The sequence below is a fragment of the Mesocricetus auratus genome, unplaced genomic scaffold (assembly GCF_017639785.1).
Source record: "Mesocricetus auratus isolate SY011 unplaced genomic scaffold, BCM_Maur_2.0 Super-Scaffold_100691, whole genome shotgun sequence".
Taxonomy (NCBI): Eukaryota; Metazoa; Chordata; class Mammalia; order Rodentia; family Cricetidae; genus Mesocricetus; species Mesocricetus auratus.
The window spans coordinates 48,181,668-48,204,986 of record NW_024429267.1 but is presented as its reverse complement, the minus strand read 5'-3'; the positions used below and the strand labels follow the sequence as shown (position 1 = coordinate 48,204,986).

The 23,319-nt window shown below is 48.0% G+C and overlaps 2 protein-coding genes across 3 annotated transcripts; both read right to left on the bottom strand.

Moving 5' to 3' along the window:
- Positions 1–1,189: 1,189 nt before the first annotated feature.
- On the bottom strand, positions 1,190–14,255 carry LOC106021532 (serine protease 46). Of its 2 annotated transcripts, none has more exons than XM_040740328.1 (5): positions 14,130–14,255; positions 7,416–7,593; positions 6,981–7,240; positions 5,790–5,953; positions 1,190–1,707 (listed from the first exon to the last, which is right to left on the bottom strand). In XM_040740328.1, exons 1-5 carry the CDS (start codon positions 14,212–14,214, stop codon positions 1,453–1,455), a joined length of 942 nt encoding a protein of 313 aa, XP_040596262.1. In that variant the 5' UTR covers positions 14,215–14,255; the 3' UTR covers positions 1,190–1,452. The 2 variants fall into 2 exon arrangements, with proteins under 2 accessions (XP_040596262.1, XP_040596263.1); XM_040740329.1 differs by lacking the exon at positions 14,130–14,255 and adding an exon at positions 12,839–12,955.
- A 2,688-nt stretch (positions 14,256–16,943) lies between these two features.
- On the bottom strand, positions 16,944–23,319 carry LOC101831765 (inactive serine protease 45). The gene is made up of 6 exons (XM_040740301.1): positions 23,152–23,319; positions 21,226–21,249; positions 19,610–19,757; positions 18,904–19,178; positions 17,702–17,865; positions 16,944–17,423 (listed from the first exon to the last, which is right to left on the bottom strand). The coding sequence occupies exons 1-6, from the start codon at positions 23,255–23,257 to the stop codon at positions 17,190–17,192; spliced, it is 951 nt and encodes a 316-aa protein (XP_040596235.1). The 5' UTR covers positions 23,258–23,319; the 3' UTR covers positions 16,944–17,189.

Here is a 23,319-nt window from a genome sequence, read left to right as displayed (position 1 = left end):
GCCCGGGATGGCCTCAAAGTGACAGCAACCCTTCCCTGGCCTCCCAAGTCCTGGGGAAACAGGTGTGGGCCACCAAGCTTGGCTTCAGTACCAGGTTTTGAAGGCCACACCACGCGAAGCGGTGTGCTTTCTAGATCTCCTTACTGAGAATACGGAGCCATACCGGAGAAGTGATGGCACCCATTAGACAACAGTGAGAGCAGAGAGTCACTGTCTGGACATTTGAGGAACACGCTGATGGCTCAGCAACACGGTTAGCACACTTGAAAGGGAGTGTGGGATGCTCCTGGAAGCGTTGGTGCACAGATACTGGACATTTTCAGCCTAACAGACAAAGTGAAAGCGGGACCAAGCTAGAACATTGTCCCTTTTGTCAAAGCCTACGCTCTTGGGAGAAACGCCTGAGCAGGTAATTTAGTGCTTCAATCCCAGGAAAAAAGCAAGCAGCGCTTCTGTATGTCTGATCTCCCAATAGGAGCTGGCAGGCCTGAGGTCACTGACGGAGGTGAGTGAGGCGGCCCAGGGACTCAGGGTACAGTCACTTCACACATCTCATTCAGGTGCCCACAGCACTCACCCTGCCGGAGAGAGAGGAGGAACCGGGGTCTGGAGCCACTCGGGGGAGACTGGCTGAGGAGGTCACAGAATTTATATGTCACAGAGCACAGCGGGCAGAGAAAAGCCTGTGATCTGGCCCTGGGAAGTCTCGGGGAAAGAAGTTAGCCCATGCAGGAAGGCCTGCGCAAAGACAGTCTCAGACACAGGAAAGGGGCCTTGGGAACTGGGAGTCGCTGACCTGCTGGGTTCATAGAGCAGCAACTTCAGGTTCCAGGCAGCAAAATAGGAAACTACAGTACTGCTCTTACAGAGGGGCCTGAGTTTGAGTCCCTAGAGCCACATGGGGTGGCCCACAACCGTTAGTAACTCCTGTTCCAGAGGAAATCGGACACTCTCACCTCCACAGGCACCTACACTCATGGACATAAACATGAAAGTAAATTTTTTTAAAGGAAACTACAAGGTGGACATAGACATGAAAGTAAATTTTTTAAAGGAAACTACAAGGTGGACATAGACATGAAAGTAATTTTTTTTAAAGGAAACTACAAGGGGAACAAGGGAACAACCACCCAAGATCACACAGCACACTGTGGCAGACATGGAGTAAGACCATCGGAGAAGGCTCAGCTTGAGAAACAGCCAGGCTTTATGACGGGAGCGTTCTAAAAGGCTTTGGTCAAAGTCAAGAATGTGATAACTTCAGATGGCTCAACATGTTCAGAGCAGCTTCATTGAAGAACTGGGGGACAAAACCCACAGTGGGTCTAGGACCCTTCCCCCAAGTCCCTCTGTCCTGAGGTGGTCCTGTTCAGTCTCAGGTGTCCACTTCTGAGGGCGCAGCAGAGAGGAAGGAGAAGTCGCCTCTGGGCATGACTGCAGTGGAAACACGGCTCACAAGAGCCACAGGGAGCCCAAGGAAACCAGCAAAATGTAGCTAGTGAGGATGAATGGGCTCAGGAAGGAAGGGACAGCCATGCTGGCAAACCTCATGTCACCAATCTGCCTCTTGACCCACTGGGTGAAGTGAGAGGTGCTGGTGTAGATGCTCGGGAATCGGCGACGACCACAGCCAAAGTTCCAGCTCACCACCCCCATCTGGATCCAGGTCTTGTTCATCTGGCAAACCAGGGAGCTGCTAGAGGTGTCCTGCAAGGGGAGAGGAAGGGAGGCTTCAAGCAGCAGCAGTATTTGCTAGGGTAGGCTTTTGTTGTCCCCAAGAATGAGACCCGTCTATGAATCTGTTCTGTGACATATAAATTTTGTGCTAAGGTTCAAGCTTGGGACCGCATTGGCCTCTTCATTGTTCTGATAGCTCTCTGACTTTCAAGCCTTCCCGAAGCCCTGGTGGGCCTCCAAGGTACAATTGTTGATCTTTCCCACAGCCTTGCTTACAGGGGGCTATCTTAGAAGCGCCAACCAGCACCCCTGCTTGTGTGCACAGACAGGTAAATGCAGAAAAATAACATTAAAGTGTCGTACATCAAAAGGTAACAATATGTTTCTTACAATTTTAAAATTCTCTTTTTATGGAATTGCATTGCCATCCAATGATAATGTATTCACCTAGGATTCATGGGACCTTGGACTCTATCTCCAGCATAAGGGGAAAAAAAAGCCTGTCTATATTCCTTTGTAGCATTTGAAACTTCATGAGCCAGGAAAAGAGTTCAGTATATTTATTTTTAACACAATGCAAAAGATTCCCAGGGCATGATGCTCTGAAGAGCACAGAAGACAATTAAGGAAACTAACAATAAATATTTGCCTAAGGACAAGAATGGAGACCTCCACTAATGCACAGAAATACTGTTGTTTGCTGGTTATAGTGGTGCAATCCTTTAATTCTAGCACTTGGGAGGTAGAGGCAAGTGGATCTCAAGTTTTGAGGGCAGCCTGGTCTACGGAGGGAGTTTTAGGACAGCTAGGGCTAAACAGAGAAACCCTGTCTCAAAAAACCATTAAAAAATACTGTTGCTCACAGAGGAACAAACTTAAACAATATACCAAGTTAGTTCTCATATAAGAAACAAGATACCCAACCAGACCTTCTTGCTGGAAATAACTAAGAATGTGGTTTTTTTAAAGTGTATTTTTACTTTTTTCCACTTTCATGTATGTGTGTATGTGTGCTGTGTATGTTTGCATGCATGGGAGTACATGTGCACATGTGTATAAGCTTTCGTGTAGAAGCCCAAGGCTTAACCCTGGAAGTATCCTCCATCACTCCCACCTGTTCACTTAAGCAGAGTCTCTCAGTCAAATCCAGTGTCTCCCCATCCCAATCCCATACTGACACTCTCATGAGCCAGCTTGCTCTAGGGATACCATGCCTATACCATCTGAGGCTGGAAGTATGCAGACTGCCACACATACTCAGCATTTACAGGTTCTGGGGATTTGTGCCCTGGTCCTCACAGATGGGCAACAAGTACTTTAACCTCTGAGTCACTGCCATATTTCAAAATCAGCATTTTTTTTTTGGTTTTCAAGACAGGGTTTGGTGGCTTTGGAGGCTGTCCTGGAACTCGCTCTTGTAGACCAGGCTGGTCTCGAACTCACAGAGATCTGCCTGCCTCTGCCTCCCGAGTGCTGGGATTAAAGGCGTGCGCCATCAATGCCTGGCCAAAATCAGCATCTTAATTACATGCATGAAAGTACAGGAAAGATTCCTTGAAGCTCTAAACTTGAATGAGGGGTGTGGACACTTTCTTTTGCTGTGAAAACATATATAAATATATATGCATATATATATTTCAATGGGAAAACTAAGATTAACCTTCAAAAATGTTACAGTGGAAACAGAAATTAAAATTTTAATTAGATGTGGAAGCATAAAATGCCACATATTGCAAAGCCCATAGATGTGGCCTAAATGTTGCAAATTTTAGTTAGGGACTGCAAGAAGTTTCATCATCAAACAAAAGAAGGAAAATAAATTATTCATTAACAATCATTTGTCCATGATCATCAGGCTCAAAACACTTGAAAAGGAATTAGTAAAGATAATTCATGTATTAGAAAGCAAAGAAATCGTTAAATTGGGAATGACACACAGAATTACCCTGTGGTTTGAATAAGAATAGAGAGGAGACTCTATACCCAGGAAATGCTCTCTCCCAGAACCTCAAGACTCTATTTTGTAGATTTAAATCTTGTTGAGACATATAACTTCTAAGAAGATGCAAATGATTCAGACCAATTCAAAAAGGGGCAGAGGGTCAGTGGGGTGAAAGCATTGCAGGCAAGCCTGAAGACCTGAGTTCAGTCCCTGGGACCCACACAGTGGAAGGAGAGACCCGACTACCAGAGTCGCTCTGTGCACCACAGCATGCGTGCACTCCACCACACACACACACACACACACACACACACACACACACACACACACACACACACAAGTAAAAATGTTAAGGTTGAAGAGTGATATGAGATCTATTAACCCAGTAGCTATGTGTAAAACACCTTAAAAGTGTCTAAGAACAATCCCTCGACAGGAAACGTGTCTGTCCACATCCTCCTGGTAACTTCAATTCAACCTTCAAGAAGGACATCATTTCTGATACTTCAGATGTTCCAAAACATAAATTATTTCCCAACTGAAGTTATTTCCCATAGTTCTCACGCTAGAACTTAGCAAAGGAAGGGACTTATTCTAAACACCTTTAAAAAAAGATTTGCTTATTTTATTTTATGTACATGAGTATTTTGATTGCATGTCTGTCTGTGCACTGCATATGTGCCTGGGGTCCTCAGAGGTCAGAAGTGGTTCCAGATCCCCTACAACTGGAGTTACAGATGGTTATCAGCACCAGGTGGGTGCTGGGAACTGGGGTCTTTGGCTAGCACAAATTCTCTTAACCATTGAGCCATCTCTAAACTTCGTAAACTGGAACCCGGCCTCCCTGGAGTGAAAAGGGCTCCATGGTTTATTCTACCTGACAACTGCTTGTTCCCAGAGACCAGAACTTTTCTTGGATCTGATTCCAACCTAGAGCCTAGCGGTGTTTGTTGGATGTAAATAAACTAACCCAACACTAGCTGTTTTTCCCTGGGATGGGAATGTTGGGAAATTTAGAGAATGTTAACAGGTACAAATGCAGCTAAGTTAAAGCCAGAGTCTACACTGTCACTCCATTTAGACTTGTGGGTAAACTTAAATTCAGGAGAGGCAGGACTTCAAGAGAAAAATTAAAACATGTTCTCAAGAAAATATGATTCTGGGTTTTGGGGAGATGGCTCAGCAGTTAAGTGCATTTGTTGCTCTTGCAGAGGACACAGGTTCAGTTCCCAGTGCCCACCTGGAGGCTCACAAGCATCTGTATGAGAGGTACCACTTCCAGGGGGATCTCATGTCCTCTCTGGCCTTTACAGGCACCTGGCATGCACACAGCACACAGTACACACAAGTATATGCAGTCAAAACACCTATGTATATAATATAAATAAAAATTGAAGTATGTATCTCAAAAACAATATTGACTAGATTCAAATGGTTGAAGCTTACAGATGATTCCGTTTCTGCAAACGGCCTGTTGGTGCCTGATGCAGACCTGCAGGCATGAGGCTAATACTCAGGACATTAAAATGGCTTGTAGAATTGGACATGGTGGTGCAAGACTTTAATCCCCACCACTCCAGCATGCAGAGGCAGGTAGATCTCTGTGAGTGCAAGGCTGGTCTAAATGGTGAGTTCCAGGCCAGCCAGGGCTACTTAGTGAGTTCCTCTCTAAACAATAAAAATAAAAAATAAGCACAAACAGTTGTCTAATAACAGAGACAAAAACCATGTCACCCTTGTGGTGTTTTGAATGGGAATGACTCCCATAGGTTCCTGTTTGAATACTTCCTTTGGAAGGATTAGGAGCTGTAGACTTGTTGGAACCTTGCCACCATCCCCAGTGTGTTCTCTGCTTCTTGTCTGTGATTCCAGATGTGAACGCCTAGCTGCTGCTTCAGAGACAGGCCTGCCTGTCAACTGCTACCACCACCACTCTGCAGTGATAGTGATTGACTGCTATCACCCAGAACCATAAACCCCAAATAAACCCTTTATTCTATAAGCTGCCCCAATCACAGTGTTCTATCCCAGTCATAGATAACTAAATAATACAACTTTTTTCCATACTAGAAAATGGAAACTCAGACTTTTGTGCTGAGTCTCTGGTGGCCACATGTAAAGGAAAGCATGACTCCCATGCTCCCCACCCTGTTTGTAGATCATTCCACACCTGACAAGTGTCCAGGCCCCATTCGGAGCTTGTACACAGCATGTCATTCCCAATGAACTTCTTCTGGTTCTTCATCAGGAGGAACTGGTATCGATGATTGCAGATTTCATTGTTCACGATCCTAACAGCCAAGCCCTGGAGACTGTAGGGAGTCTTTGGGGCCCCTACAGATATAAAGATCTAGTCATGACCCCAACCTTGGAACCTGTTTCCAACTCAGTCATTCACATTTGCGCATATCCAGAGATGCTCATTTCATAAAAGCTGCAGTTTGCTTTTCAAAAATGCCCCCACTCATTAAGAAAGTTAAGCCAAGAACTGGGTATGGCGCACATCTTTAACCCTGGCACTTGGAAGGTGAAGGCAGGTGGATCTCTGAGTTTGAGGCCAGCCTGGTCTACAGAGTGAGTTCCAGGACAGCTAGGGCTATGTAAAGAGATCCTGCCTCAAGAAAGCCATAAAACAAAGAAAGCTAAGTGAGTCTCGCAGGGGCGTGGCGTGAAAGCCAGTAATGAGTGAGAACAAAGAGATATCCCCAACCATTCAGGTTCTGTAAGAATAAGTGTGGGTACACTTGCTCCTGGGAAAGGTGGCTGGACCCTAGAGGCTGGAAGTGGCACCTACCATCTACTGAAAGGTTGGCAGGGCTCCAGATGACACCAACAGGGTTGCCCCTGTAAGCATTATGAGTACATATTGACTAGAGAGGCCACCTCAGTGCTTCGGAACACATTGAGGTCAAAGTCCTCAATGTACCTGTCATCACAGATCCCCTATGAATAGCCAAAGAGTTGGTGTAGGATCTAACTTAACTTTGGGGGTTGCTGAGATGGTTTAAGCAAGTTACGTCAAGCCTGATGACCTGAGCTTGATTCCCCAGGGCCCATATGATAGAGAGAGGTCCAATTCCTTGAAGATTGTCCTCTGATCTTCAAGTATACATTGTGGCAATGCACTCCCACATGCACACCCATACGTAAGAAAACAAAAACGATAAATAATTTAAACTGTGGAAACCGAGGTCCTCTCGGGCCTCTTGACGCTCTACTCAAATGCCGTGTATGTCTCTTGACATATGGATATGTTCAGGAAATGCTGGCAAATGACAGTAGATGAAGAAGTGAGTGAGTGGCCCCATGACAGTGTTCTGCAGAGTCAGGTGTCTTGAGACCTCTGCTTGACTGCACTCACCTTTAGTCTTTTCTTGTCCCCACCCGATGACCCAGCACATGGAGCCAATGGTTGGCTTGAAATTGGTGGTGGGGAGACAGATTGGCTGGACGAGGGGGGACCAGGCAACAGGATGCTTGAGCTTCAGGATGGCAATGTCATAAGACATTTGACTGTTGAACTTCTCGTGAATCACAATGCTACTGAGCAGGAGCTCTGTGCTGTTGTCCGGGAGGTTCTGGACACCCACCTTCACTGTGTAGTTAGCTGGGTTCTTGGATCTGCAGGCCCAGAGAAGCACATCACCAGCAGTAAGGCCATGAATGGCTAGAGAGATAGGGTTGTGAGCACCAGGCTACCTAGGGTAATGTCCTCTACTCCCAGATCCCCAGATTTACCACAACCCCCCAGGCCTGAAAGCAAAGACTCAGGACCAAGATGCCCCCACAGGCTGACCTTTGTAAGCAGTGTGCAGCTGTGAGGATCCAGTGGTAGTGGATGAGGGAACCACTGCAGACATACATTCCTAGGAAAAGAATGCTCACCTGCCATGGCCACTTGCCTACCTCCACAACCTTTCCATTTACCACCTTGCAGGATATGTTGGTCTGACCACAGGACCAGAACCAGGGCCCTGAGAAAAGAGGTGGAGAGAGGGATGCAAAGGGTAGCCCTTGCCCCACAGGCCAGGGCAGACTGTCAAAGCGTCTCTCAGCCATGTCCCATCTGCACAAGTCGGGGACTGAAGCTGCTACCTCAAAAACTGATGACCACAAACCCAGAGGCAGCAGATGATACCCATTATAAAGAAAGCCCCCAGCTGGGCGGTGGTGGTGCATACCTTTATTCCCAGCACTTGGGAGGCAGAGGCAGGCAAATCTCCATGAGTTCGAAGCCAGCCTGGTATACAGATCTAATTCTAGGACAGCTAGGGCTGTTTCACAGAGAAACTCTGTCTTGAAAAAGAAGAAGAAGAAGAAGAAGAAGAAGAAGAAGAAGAAGAAGAAGAAGAAGAAGAAGAAGAAGAGGAAGAGGAAGAGGAAGAGGAAGAGGAAGAGGAAGAGGAAGAGGAAGAGGAAGAGGAAGAGGAAGAGGAAGAGGAGGAGGAGGAGGAGGAGGAGGAGGAGACAGAGAAGTAGAGGAGGAGGAGAAGGAGAAGAGGAAGAGGAAGACCCCCAAATAAAGGAACCAGACAACTTGTCTGACCTTGCTTTGAGCTATCACCCCATGACTCAACCTGCCCATAGCTCACCCATATGACTTGGGGAGGAAGAGAAGGAGAGAACCACTAGAGGGGTGAGATAGTCAGCCAAGGGCAAGTGATGGGACCTCGTAGTGTTCAAGATTCCTGTTGATTGTATCTAAAATACACGGACAGTGATTGTCCAACTATAGCCATGGCTCATATCCTGGAGACAGGCTCGACCGCCTCTTCCTGGCCTCAAGATCAGGGATAGGAAGATGGGAGCTTGCATGGACTGGAGATGAGATTGAGATTTTATTTTTGTTCTTCTTTTGCTTTTTTATTTTTTATTTTATGTGTCTGGGTGTTTTGCTTGTATGTATGTCTGCATACATACAAAAAGCTGTAAGAGGGCAAAAGATTCCCTGGAACTGACGTTACAAACACTCATGAGCAGCCTGGCCTGGGTGCTGCTAACCAAATCCCTGACCCCTGGAAGAGCAGTCAGCACTCTTAAATGCTAAACCATTCCAGTCCCCACCTTTTTTTAAAGACAGGGTCTTGTGCAACCTAGGCTAGCCAACCCAAGTAACCAAGGATAATAGTGAAATCCTGATCTTCCTGTCTCTACCTCCCAAGTGCTGAAATTACAGATGTGTGCCTAATGCTGAGTGAGAATGAGTCTTTTTTTTTAATGGGACCAGCCTGGATTGGTGTTTAATAACTCTTCATGGGGATTTCAAAACTAGCAACTGATTACTACAAAAGAGAGTAAAGGAGCCTCAGTCTACAAATAATGGCTATAGAACAAAATCAAAGAAACATGAACTGGGCGTTGGTGGCTCACACCTTTCATCCCAGCACTGGGGCAGCAGAGGCCGACAGATCTCTGAGTCAGAGGCCAGCCTGGTCTACAGAGTGAAACCCTGCCAAGACTGGAAGGAAGGAAGGGTTTCTGATGGAGTCTTTTGCTGGTCTGACTGTTGAACAAGCAATCGCACGTGGTCACTGAACTCCTCAAACAGATGGAACTCCACCCACTTTCCACTGTCACAAGCTGCCATGCCATGAGTCTGTTCCCTCAGCAGTACACCATGCAGTGTAGAGCAATGTCAGGATTCAACAGCTCCAGCCAAGGCGGCTCTGGGGACCATGGTGGGGATGGTTTGGGGATGACAGGTAACAATAATATCTATGATATGCTGTATATATTAGCAGAAACATCAAGTAGGTCCTATCTGGTTGAAATCACTGTGGTGTGGATGGAATATGAGTGCCCCTCCAAGGGTCCCTATGTGAAGACCTGGTCCTCCAGGAGTGATACACGGAGGTGCCATAGATCTTTAAGAGGTGGGGTTTTGGGGTGGGGAGATGGCTCCCTGGGTAAGGTCTTGTTGGGCAAGTGTGAGGACCTAAGTTTGGATTCCAAGCCAGATGGTGGCAGTGGATGCCTGTAACTCCAGTGCTGGAGGGCAGAACCAGGTAGATCCAAGGAGCTCTCCTGGCGGCCAGTCTGACTGAAGCAGGGAGTTCAAATTCTGAGACCTTGTCTCAGAAAATACAGTGGGGAAGTCATTGAGAAGAACATTGTGATGTCAACCTCCAGCCAGCACAGGTGGGCATGCACACACGGAGTGTGGTCTGGTGGGACTCGGTAAATCACTGGGGACATGTCCTCAAAGGACTGTAGGACCCCACCCAGCCTCTCTGCTTCCTGACTTTCTGTAAGTGCTCATGCCCAGGACAGGCAGTTGCTACCTTCATTAGTGGGCACCTCTCCCATCCCCAACCTCCATCCCATCTGACAAATCTTTAGACTTTGAATTTTGAAAACTGTCAACTAAACATACTTTTCTACTTCATTTGAAGACTGTCTCAGGTATTCTCTTGTTGATGTTTTGAGTGTGTATGTGATTTTTGTTGTTGTTTTGGGTTTTTTTTTTTTGGAGGGATTGGTTTTTCGAGACAGGTTTTCACTGTGTAGTATAGTGGCATCTTGTCTTGCCAGTGAACTTGTAGTAGTAGCCACACCCTTTGGGCATGGTTTTAGGTGCAGACGTGACCCCTTTAAGGCTACCTCTGGTCTAGACATTTCAATTCTACCCCTGTTTTAGAGATATGTATATAGTTACAAATTTGAGGTCATTGTCCTTGATATACATCAGTTTTAAGATTGTTTAAATTATTTTGGGAAGTTTCAGTCATTGAAAAATTATGTTTCTGAGAATTACAAGTTATAGCTACCCATGCTTCTTATACCTTATGATGTTAGTCAGGTTCTATATGTGCTAATAGATGTACCCAACATAGATATTTGATCTTCAAGCACTTCAGAAACCTACAGAATATGGCATTTAAATGTTTTAATTTAGGTCTCAGTTGACATGAGACATAATTGCTCCTGACAACACCAAGCTATTCCCAAGAATATGATGGGCACCAATGACACTCCATTTGGAGTTTTTTTTTCTCTTCTTAACTACTAGCCTCTTGGGCAAAGAACTTCCCCCACTTTGACCTCTGACCTTGGGCATGCTGTCCTAACCGGGCTAGCAGGAGATAAACTTAAAGAGACTGCTGAACCTTGCCAAGTCAGGGTAAGACAGTCTTTCAGTTTCCCTGCTTCTGTGTTGATCTGTCAAATGCTCTAGGCCTTAGTCAAAGTTGGTTGCCCCAAAGTTACTGTGAGACCCTGGGTGACTGTCCAGGTAGCCTGCTGTTTCTGTCCTTACTTGTACCTTTAGGAAGTCATACACTTGCACTTCCTGCCTACCCTGGTAGTGTTATCTTCCTTCTCAGGTCTTTGATGAGGTTGTAGACAGCTAATATCCTCTTATTTTAGATAGAAAATACTAGGTACAAGACTTAGACTTTCCAGATTAGGACAGCAATCAGAGTAATCTCTGTTATATTACCCTGGGGCTGGAATGTGTCTATTGCTCAGTGTTGCTCTTACTGGTTGTAGGTCTTAATTTGTGTATGTTTTTATCTTTCCTTCTCTGGGAATATACTTGACATTTGTTATCATTGTATATAGTTTTTGTATCAGTCTTAAAGCCTTCTTTAGACAAAAAGGGGAATTGTAGTGGCATCTTGCCTTGCCAGTGAACTTGTAGTATTGGCCACATCCTTTGGGCGTGGTTTCAGGTGCGGGCAGACGTGACCCCTTTAAGGGAGAGGAGCTGCAACATGAGGGCTCTCTCTCTCTCTCTCTCTCTCTCTCTCTCTCTCTCTCTCTCTCTCTCTCTCTCTCTCTCTCTCTCTCTCTCTCTCTCTCTCTCTCTCTTTCTCTCAGGTCATGGAGGTATCGGAAGGACAGAGACTGCATCTTCTGGAGCAGGAAGGTCCCAGTGTTTATTTACTCTTATGTGTTTAAGTTGCTCCCCAATAAAACACCTATTTATCATTTATCTTGGGTCTGGTGAACTCATTTAAACCCCACCTTCATTGTAGCCCTGGCTGCCCTGGAGCTCACTCTGTAGACCAGGCCGACCTCAAACTCCACCTCCTGAGTGCTGGGATTAAAGGTGTGCACCACCACACCTGGCTCTCAGGTATTTTCTCGTATCATCCAGCTAATGCACAGACCAGGGGTGATGCTTGAGTTCACTCATATCATGGGTCCCCAGCTCCGATTGCTATCCGGTGTAAAAGGCCTGTTCCCTTGCTTAGACCCCTGCGGGAAGCGTGTTTTTGCTTTCAGCTACTGGCCCTCTGCAGGGACCCACGAGTACTGCACTGCCCCCACATCTCCACACAGCACCCGCACTGCTCAGCTCATCCCGTCTCCTCGCCTGTCTCCTAGTCCCCTGATCCCTGCCCCTACCCCGCAGAGCCACATTTCTAGACTTTCTCATACACCATAGTGAGTTCGTGGCCAACTTTTGTTGCTGCTGCTGTTTCTTCTTTATGGCTACCGTCATGGTTTTAGTGAGAATGGCCCCCATAGACTCGCAAATTTGAATGCTTTTCCAAAGTTGGTAACTGAGAAGGATTAGGAGTTATAGCCTTACTGAAGATGTGTCCCTAGGGGTGGAGGTTCCAAAAGCCCACACCAGGCCCAGTCTCTGCTTGGAATTCAAGGATCAGATCTTAGCTACTGCTCCAGCACCATGCCTGCCTGTGGCCATGCTTCCCACCATGCTGATCATAGACTAACACTCTGAAGCCATACGCAAGCCCCCAATTAAAGGCTCCCTGTTTGTTTTTCTCCCTGTTTGTTTGTTTTTCATGACAGGGTTTCTCTGTGAAATAGTCCTGGCTGTCCTGGAACTCATTTTGTAGACCAGGCTGCCCTCTCAAACTCGCAGAGATCCACAGGCCTCTTCCTCCCAAGTGCTGGGATTAAAGGCTTGCACCACCATCACTTGGTCCTCAAATACTTCCTTTTATAATTTGCCTTGGTCATGGGGTTTCATCCCAGCAACAGAAAAGTAACTGAGACCTTTTCGTTTCTATTCCAGTCTATCCCAATCAAGACTGTTCAAAGTTGGTAGTCAGGAGAGGACTTAAGAAGTGCTCCATTTCCCATAAAGCTGCAACCCTAGAGACAGCCAAGGTTCTACAATTCACCATGCCCACAGTGACAACTCTGGGGCAAGGCTGGCCCTCTCCACAGCGCTCCCCAACTTCCCTGAGGTCCTTGGGTCGCAAAGAACAGCTCTTTCCAGATCTTGTATTCCAAGACAGCACTGACCTTGTCTTTCTTCAAAACCTTGTATAGGGCTTACGGGATTCAGCCTGGAGATGCCAACACCAGCTACCAGCACCCAGGAAGGAGCATGGTGGCTTGTTTCTAATGCTTTCACTATTACTTTTCTTGTGTGTCTGTGTGTGAGTATGCGCATGTGAATGCAGGCATAGAATCCTCTGGAGCTAGAGTTCCAGACCATTGTGAGCTGCCTCAGATGTGGGTGCTGGGAATCAAACTCGCATCCTCTGAGAGAACAGCAATGTCGGGTTATTAGTAGGTGTAGCATACTGCAGATCAAGCTTGTCCCAGGCACAATGTTGCCCCTACATCTGCAGCAGACACGCAGGGGTTCAAATAGATTCCATTTCAGACCTTGGCGCCCTTTTTTGAAGTTCTAGGCACCATCATTACAAACTGTATCCTGATACTCTTTCCCGTGTTCAGAGGTGGCCACCAGGAGATGTGTATTGGCTTTGAGGACTTCATTCCTGCCTGGTCATAACCGACTCCCATTCCAGAGACACAGCAATTTTAGCACCCATGCTTGTGCCTGAGGTTGCACATGCCCTAGCCACTCCTGAAACATCACTAAGACTTGACAGGAATACAGTGAGGCTCAGGGTAGAAGACTGCCTACTTACTCATTCAGTCCCTCATTCAACACTGCACTAGTCCAGGAGAAAGAGTGTCGCACAGTGACAAGATGGGGACTATATTCCCCATTCACGGCTATCACTCCAGCTAGCTCACAGCCAGGCACAAAACAGACAGCCAGCAGGTGACCCGAGGCAGGGCTCCTTCCACAAGAACTGCATTTCTCAGGAAAAGCCTGGATATCTTCAGCCACCCAAACACTTTCACTCCCAAAGCATCGATTGGAAACTGTTCTTGAGTCCTGGTTCTCCCACTCACAAGCCACTAAAGCTGGACCCAGGTTTCCTGAACGAAACAAAGACTCCAGCATAGTGTCAAGGTGTCAACTGTCTCACCAGGGGACACTCAGACAGCACAGTTGTCGTCACAAGTCCTGAGATTCCCAGACAAGCTCATCCATTCCACGGATGTTAATCTGTTTCCATTTTTGTCCCTTTGTCTGTTTGTGGTCACCCTGAAGACTGGAGCTGGCCCCACACTGTATGGGTTCCGAGACGTCACAGCCTGCACCCATCCCAACAGTCTACTGAGGATGTACCCATCCCAGTACTGACAGGTAGCAGACATGAGGACAGCCGAGGTAGACGCCAGGCTGGACGCCAGGCTGTCAGACCCGTCTGTGCCTCCGGCCACGCCTTACCTTCCACGTAGGGCAGATTGTTAAACCTGGCAGAAGAAAGCGGGTGCGGGAGAAGGCTCTGAGGATCCACTGACCCACACGCCATGACAAGATGTCCAGCCCTTACTGTTTGTTCCTTAGAACAAGATGGAGCATCTCCATGGTGCGAGGATTCTAGAATTCAGTTGTTTATTCAGGAGTGTCGAGAGCAGGTCTCTGCCCTAGGGTTTGGGGTTTACCCTGCTGAAGCGGCTTCAAGAGCCTGCCACAGCCATGAAGGGAGGCTATGGGAAACCTCCGTGGAACAGTGTTTCTGGGATTCAGCACTGAGCCTGCAACTGTGCCTGGTCCTCTACACCATCCCCAGAGCCTAGCTCTCAGCAATGGCCTTGATGATGCCTCATACCTAGACTGAGCCTGTGACCTTGGCCCTTGTCTGGCTGCTGATAGCACCAGGTGTGTGGTTTCTGACAGTACCTTGTGGTTAGCCTATGAAGCTCCCCTACCATAGTGTTCACCGCAGCTGCCTCTGAGGAGCCCCTAAGAGGCATGGAAACTGAGACTTGATATCGTCCCAAAGTGTACATCTGCTGTTACTGGAGACTTGCTTTTGCCCTCAGGGACTATCCTTAGAAAACAGAGCAGGTGCTGGGGAGGGTGTAGGAAGAGGAGCTGGCTGTGGGGCTTCCGGAGAAGCAGACATTTACAGGCTCAAGTCTTCATCCTCGAGCAGAATAAACGGTGTCTAGTTGAGGTACCTGGTGTCCATGACTGCATCCTGCTTCTGCCAGTGCTGTTGAAGGCACAGGGTGACACTTTTTTCACCTGCTGCTGAGGGAGACAAACTGTATGATCGGTGTAGAGAACTACGTAGTAAAGCAGATGTATGGAGGCCACAAGGGAACTTTGGCTCCTGGAAACAGTCTAGAGGCAGCAGGAGGACACGGCTTCACAGGCGTCTGCGGGCAGCCTCTGTGGAAACTGGCCCTCTGCTGTCCCTGAGAATGGACACTGAATGGCTCCCTAGCACTCGGCAGTCTACTAGCACTAACAGGAAGACTCAGAAATGGAAGGGCGTCTGCTGTGGGATGTTCAAAACAAGCAAAACAAACCTTTCTCTTGGGGATGGATGGTAGAAAATGCAGGAAATGGTGATTCCTACAGCTGGATGCCCTCAACACAGCAGAAAGATACACAAAGTGGAGAGAGAACTCCAAGAAAGAGAAACTCTTTGCCTCTGTGAAAAATACTTTATTTTAAAAAAGATTTATTTTATTTTAATATGTTTTCCTGAACATACATACATACATACACACATATGAAAACTATATACATAGGCAAACATATTCAGGCAAAATTCAGGCAAACACACCCATATATATGTATATACCCCCCCACACACACACTACATGTGTTCTGTTCCCACAGAGACCAGAATAAGGAGACAGAACCCCAGAACCGAAGTTACAGACTGTGATGAGCCACCCTGTGGGTGCAGGAAACTGAGCCTGGGTCCCCTGTAGCAGCAGCCAGTGCTCTAAACTGCTGAGTCATCTCTCCAGCCCTGTCTTTTAAAATACTTACTTCCGAGAAGGAAGATGGCATTTGACCAATAAAATAAAGACAGCATAATAAAAACGAAGCACATTTGTAATCAATGTGCTTCGTTTTTATACATCAATGAAGATGTATAAAATTCTATTTTATGAAAACTTGTTATGTGTGTGTAGTTTTGCCTGCACAGATGTCTGTGTTCCTGGAACCCAAAGAGGGCCAGAGAGGGCATCAGATCTCCTGGGACAGGAGTTGTAGATGGCTGTTAGCTGCCACTATCGGCTGTTATCTGGTCTCTTACTTGGAATCCTCACCTGAGGGGACTCTTTATAGGAAGTCAATCAGACTGCCTCCTGACTCAATTATGCTTATCTATCATCTACTATCTATCTATCTGTCTGTCTGTCTATCTATCATCTATCTATCTATTTATCTATCTATCATCTATCCATTCATCCATCCATCTATCAATCATCTATCATGAATCTATGCATCTGTATCTATTATCTGCTATCTATCTTCTACCATCTATCATGTATCTGTATCTATCAATATCTATCTAGCATGTATCTATCTATGTATCTATCATCTGTTTATCTATCATCTTCTAGTCATCTACCTATCACTATTTATTCTTTTAATCTGGCTTGTTATATACTGAATAAACTCACTCATTCAAAACCCAAAGTATGGCTAAAGTATTGCTCTCCAAACCATATAAAACAGAACTCTAAGAAGAAACAGACAAATCCTTATTTTGTGGTAAGGCTCTCAGAAATCCACAGATTGTGCAGGTGTAAAATACATGAGGTGTTGACAAGATTTGAAGAACACAACTGACAAGCATAGACTAATTAGGTGCAGCTCAAACTGCCAGTGGCCACACAGACCACTCAGATTGGGCAATTAAGCTTCGATGTGTTTTCTAACTCTCTACAGTGAGTGTATCACACTTTTCACAAGCAGTTAAAAGAGAAAAGAAGAAAGGAAGGAAAGATGGGAGGGAGGGAAGGAGGGAACTATCTAGCTAGACAGCTGAGTCTGGCTGTGGACTATCCCAGTCAGCTCCTACATAAGGCATATTTCAACTGTCCCCGGCACTGTGACCACTATACACAGAAGGAAACTGAGGCCACAAGCCCGGGCCCTTATCCCTGTGCCCCAGTACTAGAAACACAGCAGAAACCATGAGCCCTCAAACCAGGTGGGCCTACCTCCCATCTACCCCGCCCCTCAGAATCACCCCCCAAAGAACATGGGGGGGAGAAAAGGGACAGCTCATGCTCATACAGATTTAATCTCTTCTCTTGGTCTTAAATTCCAGAATGTTGCTTCCAAGCTACACACCCTTCTCCTGGCCACTCATGGCCCAGTTATCCATCACATCCATCCCTGCAGGACCCGAGTTCTCCAGGGACCAGTTCATCACCGCCCTGACTCCCATGGAATATGGACATGCAACCTCATTCAATCATCCACCCAGTGCCATTCAGCAGAGGCAAAGCAGGAAGGGAAGGGGTGGAGAAGTCATGGGTCCACTAGGAGCTGCAGCAGCCAGGACAGGAATAAGAGGCAGGAAGCCCTGCAGGGCCCTGGCAGTGCCCCGTGGTTCATTTGCTCCTTGATCCATCTGGTGTATTTGGTGAGGCGAGTGTATACACCTGGATTCTGAGGTTTGACGCAGGCCTTCTCCCAGGATAACACCCCAGCCAGAATCCATCTTCCATCAATTTCACAAGCCAATGGCCCCCCAGGGTCCCCCTAGGCAAAGACAAGGGAGTGATGGCACTCTGCTGGGACCACAGGACCTACAAGGCCCGCCCCCTCAGTTCTGCTTGAGAAAGTCACTCCTCCAGGAGCTCACTAGCTGGGGCCCCTTTGGCTTCTCAGTTGGAGAACTGCAGCCAATGGCAGTCACAGAGAAAAGATGAGAACAGAGCTTGATGAGGGTAATGGGGGAAGAGACTGAGCCTCAGGAAACAGGCCCCCACCCCAGGACACCCTCAGAAAGAGAGTTGCCAGAAGCCCCAGAAACTCACATAGCACAGGCTCTCTCCATAATTGGCAGCACAGATCATGTTCCTCCGGATAAGGTGGATAACTCGGGGATACAAGGAGTTCTGGTGGAAAATATGGTCACACTTCTTGTTGTCCATAATGAATACCTCGGCCTCCTGGAGCTCTGGAGTCAGGGTCAGGTTGTCTGTGAGGAGCATAAGGGATAAGCTGTGGCCCCCCAGTCCCTCCACCCAGCCCTGACTCAGCCCTGAAAGTCAGCCGAGCTCTCCTCTACCACGCCTGTGCGACCTCCCTTCCCAAGGTCCTTCCCGGCAGTGTAGACCTGGCACAGAGAGCCCCTCACCATGCAAGGCTTTGGTTCAGGAGCCCCCTCTAGAGGAAGTTTTGCTGCTGAACCCAGAAGGCTCCCAAGTCCCAGCACAGCTGCTCACAACTTGGGAGCCCAGCCCTGTGATTTTTCTTTCCACAGCATTTGTTCCCTTAGTTCCAACTAACAGTCGCTTCTCTATGCGTTTCCAGTCACCTGTCTACTCAGAGTTCAACTCAGATCCCCTGAGCTTGACCTCAGCATTCTCTGACAAGATCTTTGCCTTGCTCAGTTGGTTTTTTAAAGTCTCAAACAGCGTGAAACGTATGTACCTGAGTCTGGCTTTGAACTCAGCATTCCCTGGCTCCACCTCCCTACTGCTGGTGTTGTAGGTGGCACTCATCAATATACCTGGCTTCTTCAACACTTTCTTTGTCAGCCTCTGTACCACCCACCCCCATCTCCTACTCGGTGAGATTGAGGCAGGGCAAGCATTCCGATGCCAAGTACTCGGAGCATGGCAGCTGCTTCAGCTGTGGCCAGGGAGAACCAGAGGGGAGGGAGGGAGGGGAGGGAGGGAGGGAGAGGAGGAGGGAGAGAGGGGAAGGAGGGAGAGAGAGGGGGAGGGGAGGGGAGAGGAGGGAGAGAAAGGGGGAGGGGGAGGGAGGGAGGTTCCTGACAACTTCCTAGCTCTGAGTTTCTGTAAGAGGCAGGTAACACTGCCCATTCAGCCCAAGCAGTGTTGTTAGCCTGACTACAGTGCCTCTGTGAACTGTGACAATGAGTACCATATGAGGAGAGCTTAGCACACTCCAAACCATGCGCTGGAGACCGCAGCCGTAGCCTTCACAAAGGTGCCACAAGGGATGGGACGATAAAGACCCAAAGGGACATCGCCAAAGCCATCTAACTCACCTGAGGAGTACTGCTTAATCTTGCCCCAGCCGGTCACCCAGCACTGGGTCCCAACCTTCAAGCTGAAGTTGTGCTTTGGGAGACAGATGGGCTGCACATACTTGCTGAAGGTGACAGGAGTCTTAAGACGGACAAGGGCAATATCACTTCTGATGAAGTTCCAGCCCCAGTAATTGGGATGCACAATGATGTCACCCACAGGAATCTTCAGGGTCCCAGAAGAGCTGCTGGGCTGCAGCTTGCTGCTACCCAGTATCACTGAGTATTCTTTGTTGCTATGGGAGATATAGAAGCCCACCTGGCAGACATCAGTTTCCCCACAGCCATGCACCTGCCTCCTCCCAGGACCCTTTTCTGTCCCTGAAGTCCTGTCTGACACACTCTGTCCACTCACTCTGGATTGATCCAGCCTGGGGCCCTTTCATTCACAGACCCATTGAGGCAAGTGTGTGGGTGTCACTCCTGGGGTGGGCTTTGGCTTTTCCTCTCGCCCAGCTTAGGATACAGTCTTTGTTGCTTGGGGACCCCAGCATAGTCCTCAGATCTTGTAAGATCTTGCACCTAGCCCTTCCCCTACGCTGGGCGCCTCCTCCCTCTCTCCCTTGTTGCTGTCTCCTCCATCATTTCCCAGGAGCACTGAGGAAGCTGGGCCAGGCCCACAGTAGCTCTAGGCCTTTAGATCCTGGAACCATGGGGGCACACTCACCTCTGGAAGCAGTGAGCTGCAGAAATCACCCAGATGAGATCAATGAGGGCCCCTCCACACACGTGCTTATTTTCCATGCGAAGACTCACTTCCCAGGGCCAATGGCGGATCTCCTCCAAGTTGTCTGGCCACCAGGGCTTGCCACAAACTTCAAACAAGCAATGCAGAGAGCACAGTGTCCATGGAGAGGAAAATCAGAATGGCTAGTAACAAGTCGCCCTCCGGGATCAAGTTGGCAAGGCTATACCATCAGGGACTTCTCGTTTCAAAGGGAATAGACGAGGGGCAGAGGACAGTGGACCCCAAGGGCACTGAACTAGACAAAATGCGACTGCTACAGAGATGACAGCATGAAGACAGAGAGACCCCACAGCTGGAGAGTGAGAATGAGACCCACAGAGGGCCACCATGGCCAATGTCAAAACAGTGCAGAGACAGCAGGAGTTCCAAGAAAAATGCTGGGCACTGGTGGTGCACGCCTTTAATCCCAGCACTTGGGAGGCAGAGGCAGGTGGATCTCTGTGAGTTCGAGGCCAGCCTGGTATACAGAGTGAGCTCCAGGACAGGCTCCAAAGCTACACAGAGAAACCCTGTCTTGAAAGACAAAACAAAACAAAAATCCAGTTTCAAGAAAAATGCTTTTCTTGCATTGAACTATGTTTCTGAAACATAGTTTCAGATATGGCCACATATCTTTGATGCAAAAAGTCCCACACTGGTCAGAGTGGAAAAAAATAGCCATGAATTTGTCTATGAGAGGTCTTTACCCTAAGCAGTCTAGAGCCCACAGTTACTAGTTTGCCTAATGGTCTACCAGCCAAGGTGAATGAATGGATGGACGAACAAAGGTGCAGATATTCTAAGTAAAGTGTGATTTGCTGCCAGGTGTGGTGGTGCACACCTCTAATTCCAGCACTCGGGAGGCAGAGGCAAGCTGATCTCTGTTGAAGCTAGCCTGGTCGACACAGTGAGTTCCAGGACAGCCAGGGCTATGTAGAGAGATCCTGTTTCTAATAAAAAATAAAATAATAAAAATAAAAACAAAAGATAAAGAAGAGAAAGAAAACCTCAAAACATTTATGAAAAGAAAGGATGGGTAAGGGTAAAGAATATGACAAAGCAAAATTACAAACATGTTTGAAAGTGTTTTAAAACTGCTAACATACTAACTTTAAAAATTAGCAAGGGACTAGAGAGATGACTCCACAGTTAAGAGCATTTGCTGCTCTCCCAGAGACCCAGGCTTGGTTCTCAGCACTAACATATTGACTCACAATCATCTGTAACTCTAGTTCCAGAAGATTTGGCACATACATACACACAGGCAAACACTCAAGCACACAAAATTAGGATTAACAAAAACAGTTTTATATCCAAACAAAAACATCTTTAGGGGCTCGTAACAAAACTGTAGGAAAGGCTCCAAGTAGCTCTGCATTGCCATGGAAGACCCAGGTGCTCTTTCTTCTAAATAGTCAGGGCTGTATCCTGAGAGCTACATGCGTTGTTTAGGACATACCCAACATTTGCTTCCTATCAAGTCAAAATGCAATTTAGGCAGACACATTCAGAACTTTCCCAGGAACTTTCCCTGCAGTGGGGACCCATTGACTCACCTGCTTGGTCGTTCCTTTCATCACCTGAAGGAGAAAAGGAGGACACACATGAAGTGATAACTCGTAGTGTGCTGGCAGGAAAGGGGTTCACTGTTTATTAAATAGTCCACCAATTCGTTCACCGAACCATCCCTGATCTGCTGCTGCGACTAGTCTGAGGTCACAGGCTGGGGACAACCGTCAGACAGGGCCTGTCTGTGGACACATGCTGCCCAGCTGCTGAGACAGCAGACACATTACCACCGTGTGACACCAGGAAGAAGGCCAGGCCAGAGAGCTCAGGTGATTCCAGACGGTGTAAGAAACAGCTGAGAGGAGCTAAACAAATAAAATTGATAAAAAAAATTCCTCCAGGGAGAAACACAATAGTATATTCCAGAGCCTTTGGAGAATGAAAGTGATGTCTGTGGTGGAAAAGAAATATGTTAAAAAAAAAAAGTAAATAATGTCTGGATACAGGAATCAGAGGCCAACCCGAGAGGGTCCCGTGAACAGGCTGAGCCGCCCTGGGAAGCCAATGGAGATGTGGATCTTATGGACTGTATTATGAAGGCAGCAGGGTAGAGACGGGAAAGTGACGGCACAGATGGCGGTGAGATCTCCACGGGGTCTCTGCAGAACTCAGGTAAGCGGTGCCGGACTCTGAGAGAGGCTCTGGGAACAGATGTGAGGAGCTTGGCGGGTGACTGAGGACATAGCTTAGTGTAAAATGGCACTGGCTTCTGAGCTCAGAGAAGGGTTGGCTGTCATTCACGTGGCTGACATAGACAATGAAGTAAGGCAGTTTTCCAGGAATATGAGTGTCTGGTGCGGACACCAAGGAAGTGAGGTGCTCCAGGATGGTTTCCGGGACGCGGTCCAGCAGGTGGGTGCACCTTCGGGGCATTGCTTTATGAGGTGGCATGACATAACTGCAGCCCAGTGCCTGGGGCAAGGGGCATAACTGCCACTCGTGCCTGGGGTAACTGCGTTCACCCAGGGAGCAGAGAAGACGGAAGAGGCAAGGAACCAAACAGCACCTTCAGAGTTGGTGGTCTGATGCCGGCACAGAGGGGAGGGACGCTCCTGAAGCAAGGGTCAGGACTCCAGGGAAGGTGGTCTGTGTGTGCCTGTAATCGCAGCACTTGGGAGGTGGAGACCCGAGGCTCTGCACTTCAAGGCTGTCCTCAGCCACCAGGAAAGATCAAGGCTACCCTAGAGTTAGAGACCTTGCGCCCTCCCCAAGTAAAAAGAGAAAAAAAAAGGGGGAAGATATGGGGAAAGAGCCACAGAAATAATAAAAAAAGAGAGAACAGTAAAAAAAAAAAAACAACCAAACAAAACCAGGAGTAATAAGGACACGTCAGGAATGCGCTGAGGATTACATGGGAAATCGAGTGCCCGGAGGGGGCGGGGGCATGAAGCGATAGTGACTCTTGGGGAAGGCTGGCAGCACTGGGAGGGGTGGTGGAAGAAAAGCAATGAGCCCACTTGGACGATGAGCATGACGGATGTGAGCAGCGCCTCTCGCCTAGGGAGAGCCGTGCTCCAGCCGCGCTCTGCTCTGGAGGCATGCTCTCCCTGGCAAAGAAGTGGCTATGGGTAGTGTTTCAGAGCAGTCAGATTTGGAGAAATCGCTGGGGTCTGGGGACGGAGTCTGAAGAGACAGCACTCACGGGGAGAAGCCAACGTTTAGAACATCATCCTTTGGCGTTGCGGAAGGCACCTGGGCACAGAGGGAGAGGCCAGGGGTGCGCCTGCTGCTGTCTCCAGGAGACCACAAGGCATTTGTGACCTGAGGCACCTCGGAGTGGGTAGCAGAAGAGAGGTGACAGCAAGGTGGGGTTGGCGCACCAAGTTCCAAATGGCTGGAAAGGAATAGCCAACCTGAGCAAGACTGGAGGGGAGAGGACACAGACAGGACAACAGAGACGGTGCCTGCCTCACCTAAGTTTGAAGGCGGAAGCAGCAACAGCAGTGTCACAAAACAGGTTAGGACCCAGTGCCTTAAGGATCCGGGGTAAGAGCCCAGGCCACACAACGACGGAGCCATGAAGATGGAGCCATGGGCGGCGGAGACAGCGCCAGTGTGCTGCCACGTGCCCACACCCCGTA

Excerpts from the sequence above, each read along its gene's own strand:
- LOC101831765 (XM_040740301.1), bottom strand. The coding sequence starts at position 23,257 with ATGGCTCCGTCGTTGTGTGGCCTGGGCTCTTACCCCGGATCCTTAAGG. Across the intron at positions 21,250-23,151 it reads GCTTCCGCCTTCAAACTTAG|GTGATGAAAGGAACGACCAA; the intron begins GTGAGGCAGGCA and ends TTTCTCCTTCAG. Across the intron at positions 17,424-17,701 it reads ATGGAGAGAGCCTGTGCTAT|GGGGACCCTGGGGGGCCATT; the intron begins GTGAGTTTCTGG and ends GTCTTTGCCTAG.
- LOC106021532 (XM_040740328.1), bottom strand. The coding sequence starts at position 14,214 with ATGGCGTGTGGGTCAGTGGATCCTCAGAGCCTTCTCCCGCACCCGCTT. Across the intron at positions 7,241-7,415 it reads GCTGCACACTGCTTACAAAG|ATCCAAGAACCCAGCTAACT; the intron begins GTCAGCCTGTGG and ends CTGGGCCTGCAG. Across the intron at positions 1,708-5,789 it reads GGGGCCTGGACACTTGTCAG|GACACCTCTAGCAGCTCCCT; the intron begins GTGTGGAATGAT and ends CTCCCCTTGCAG.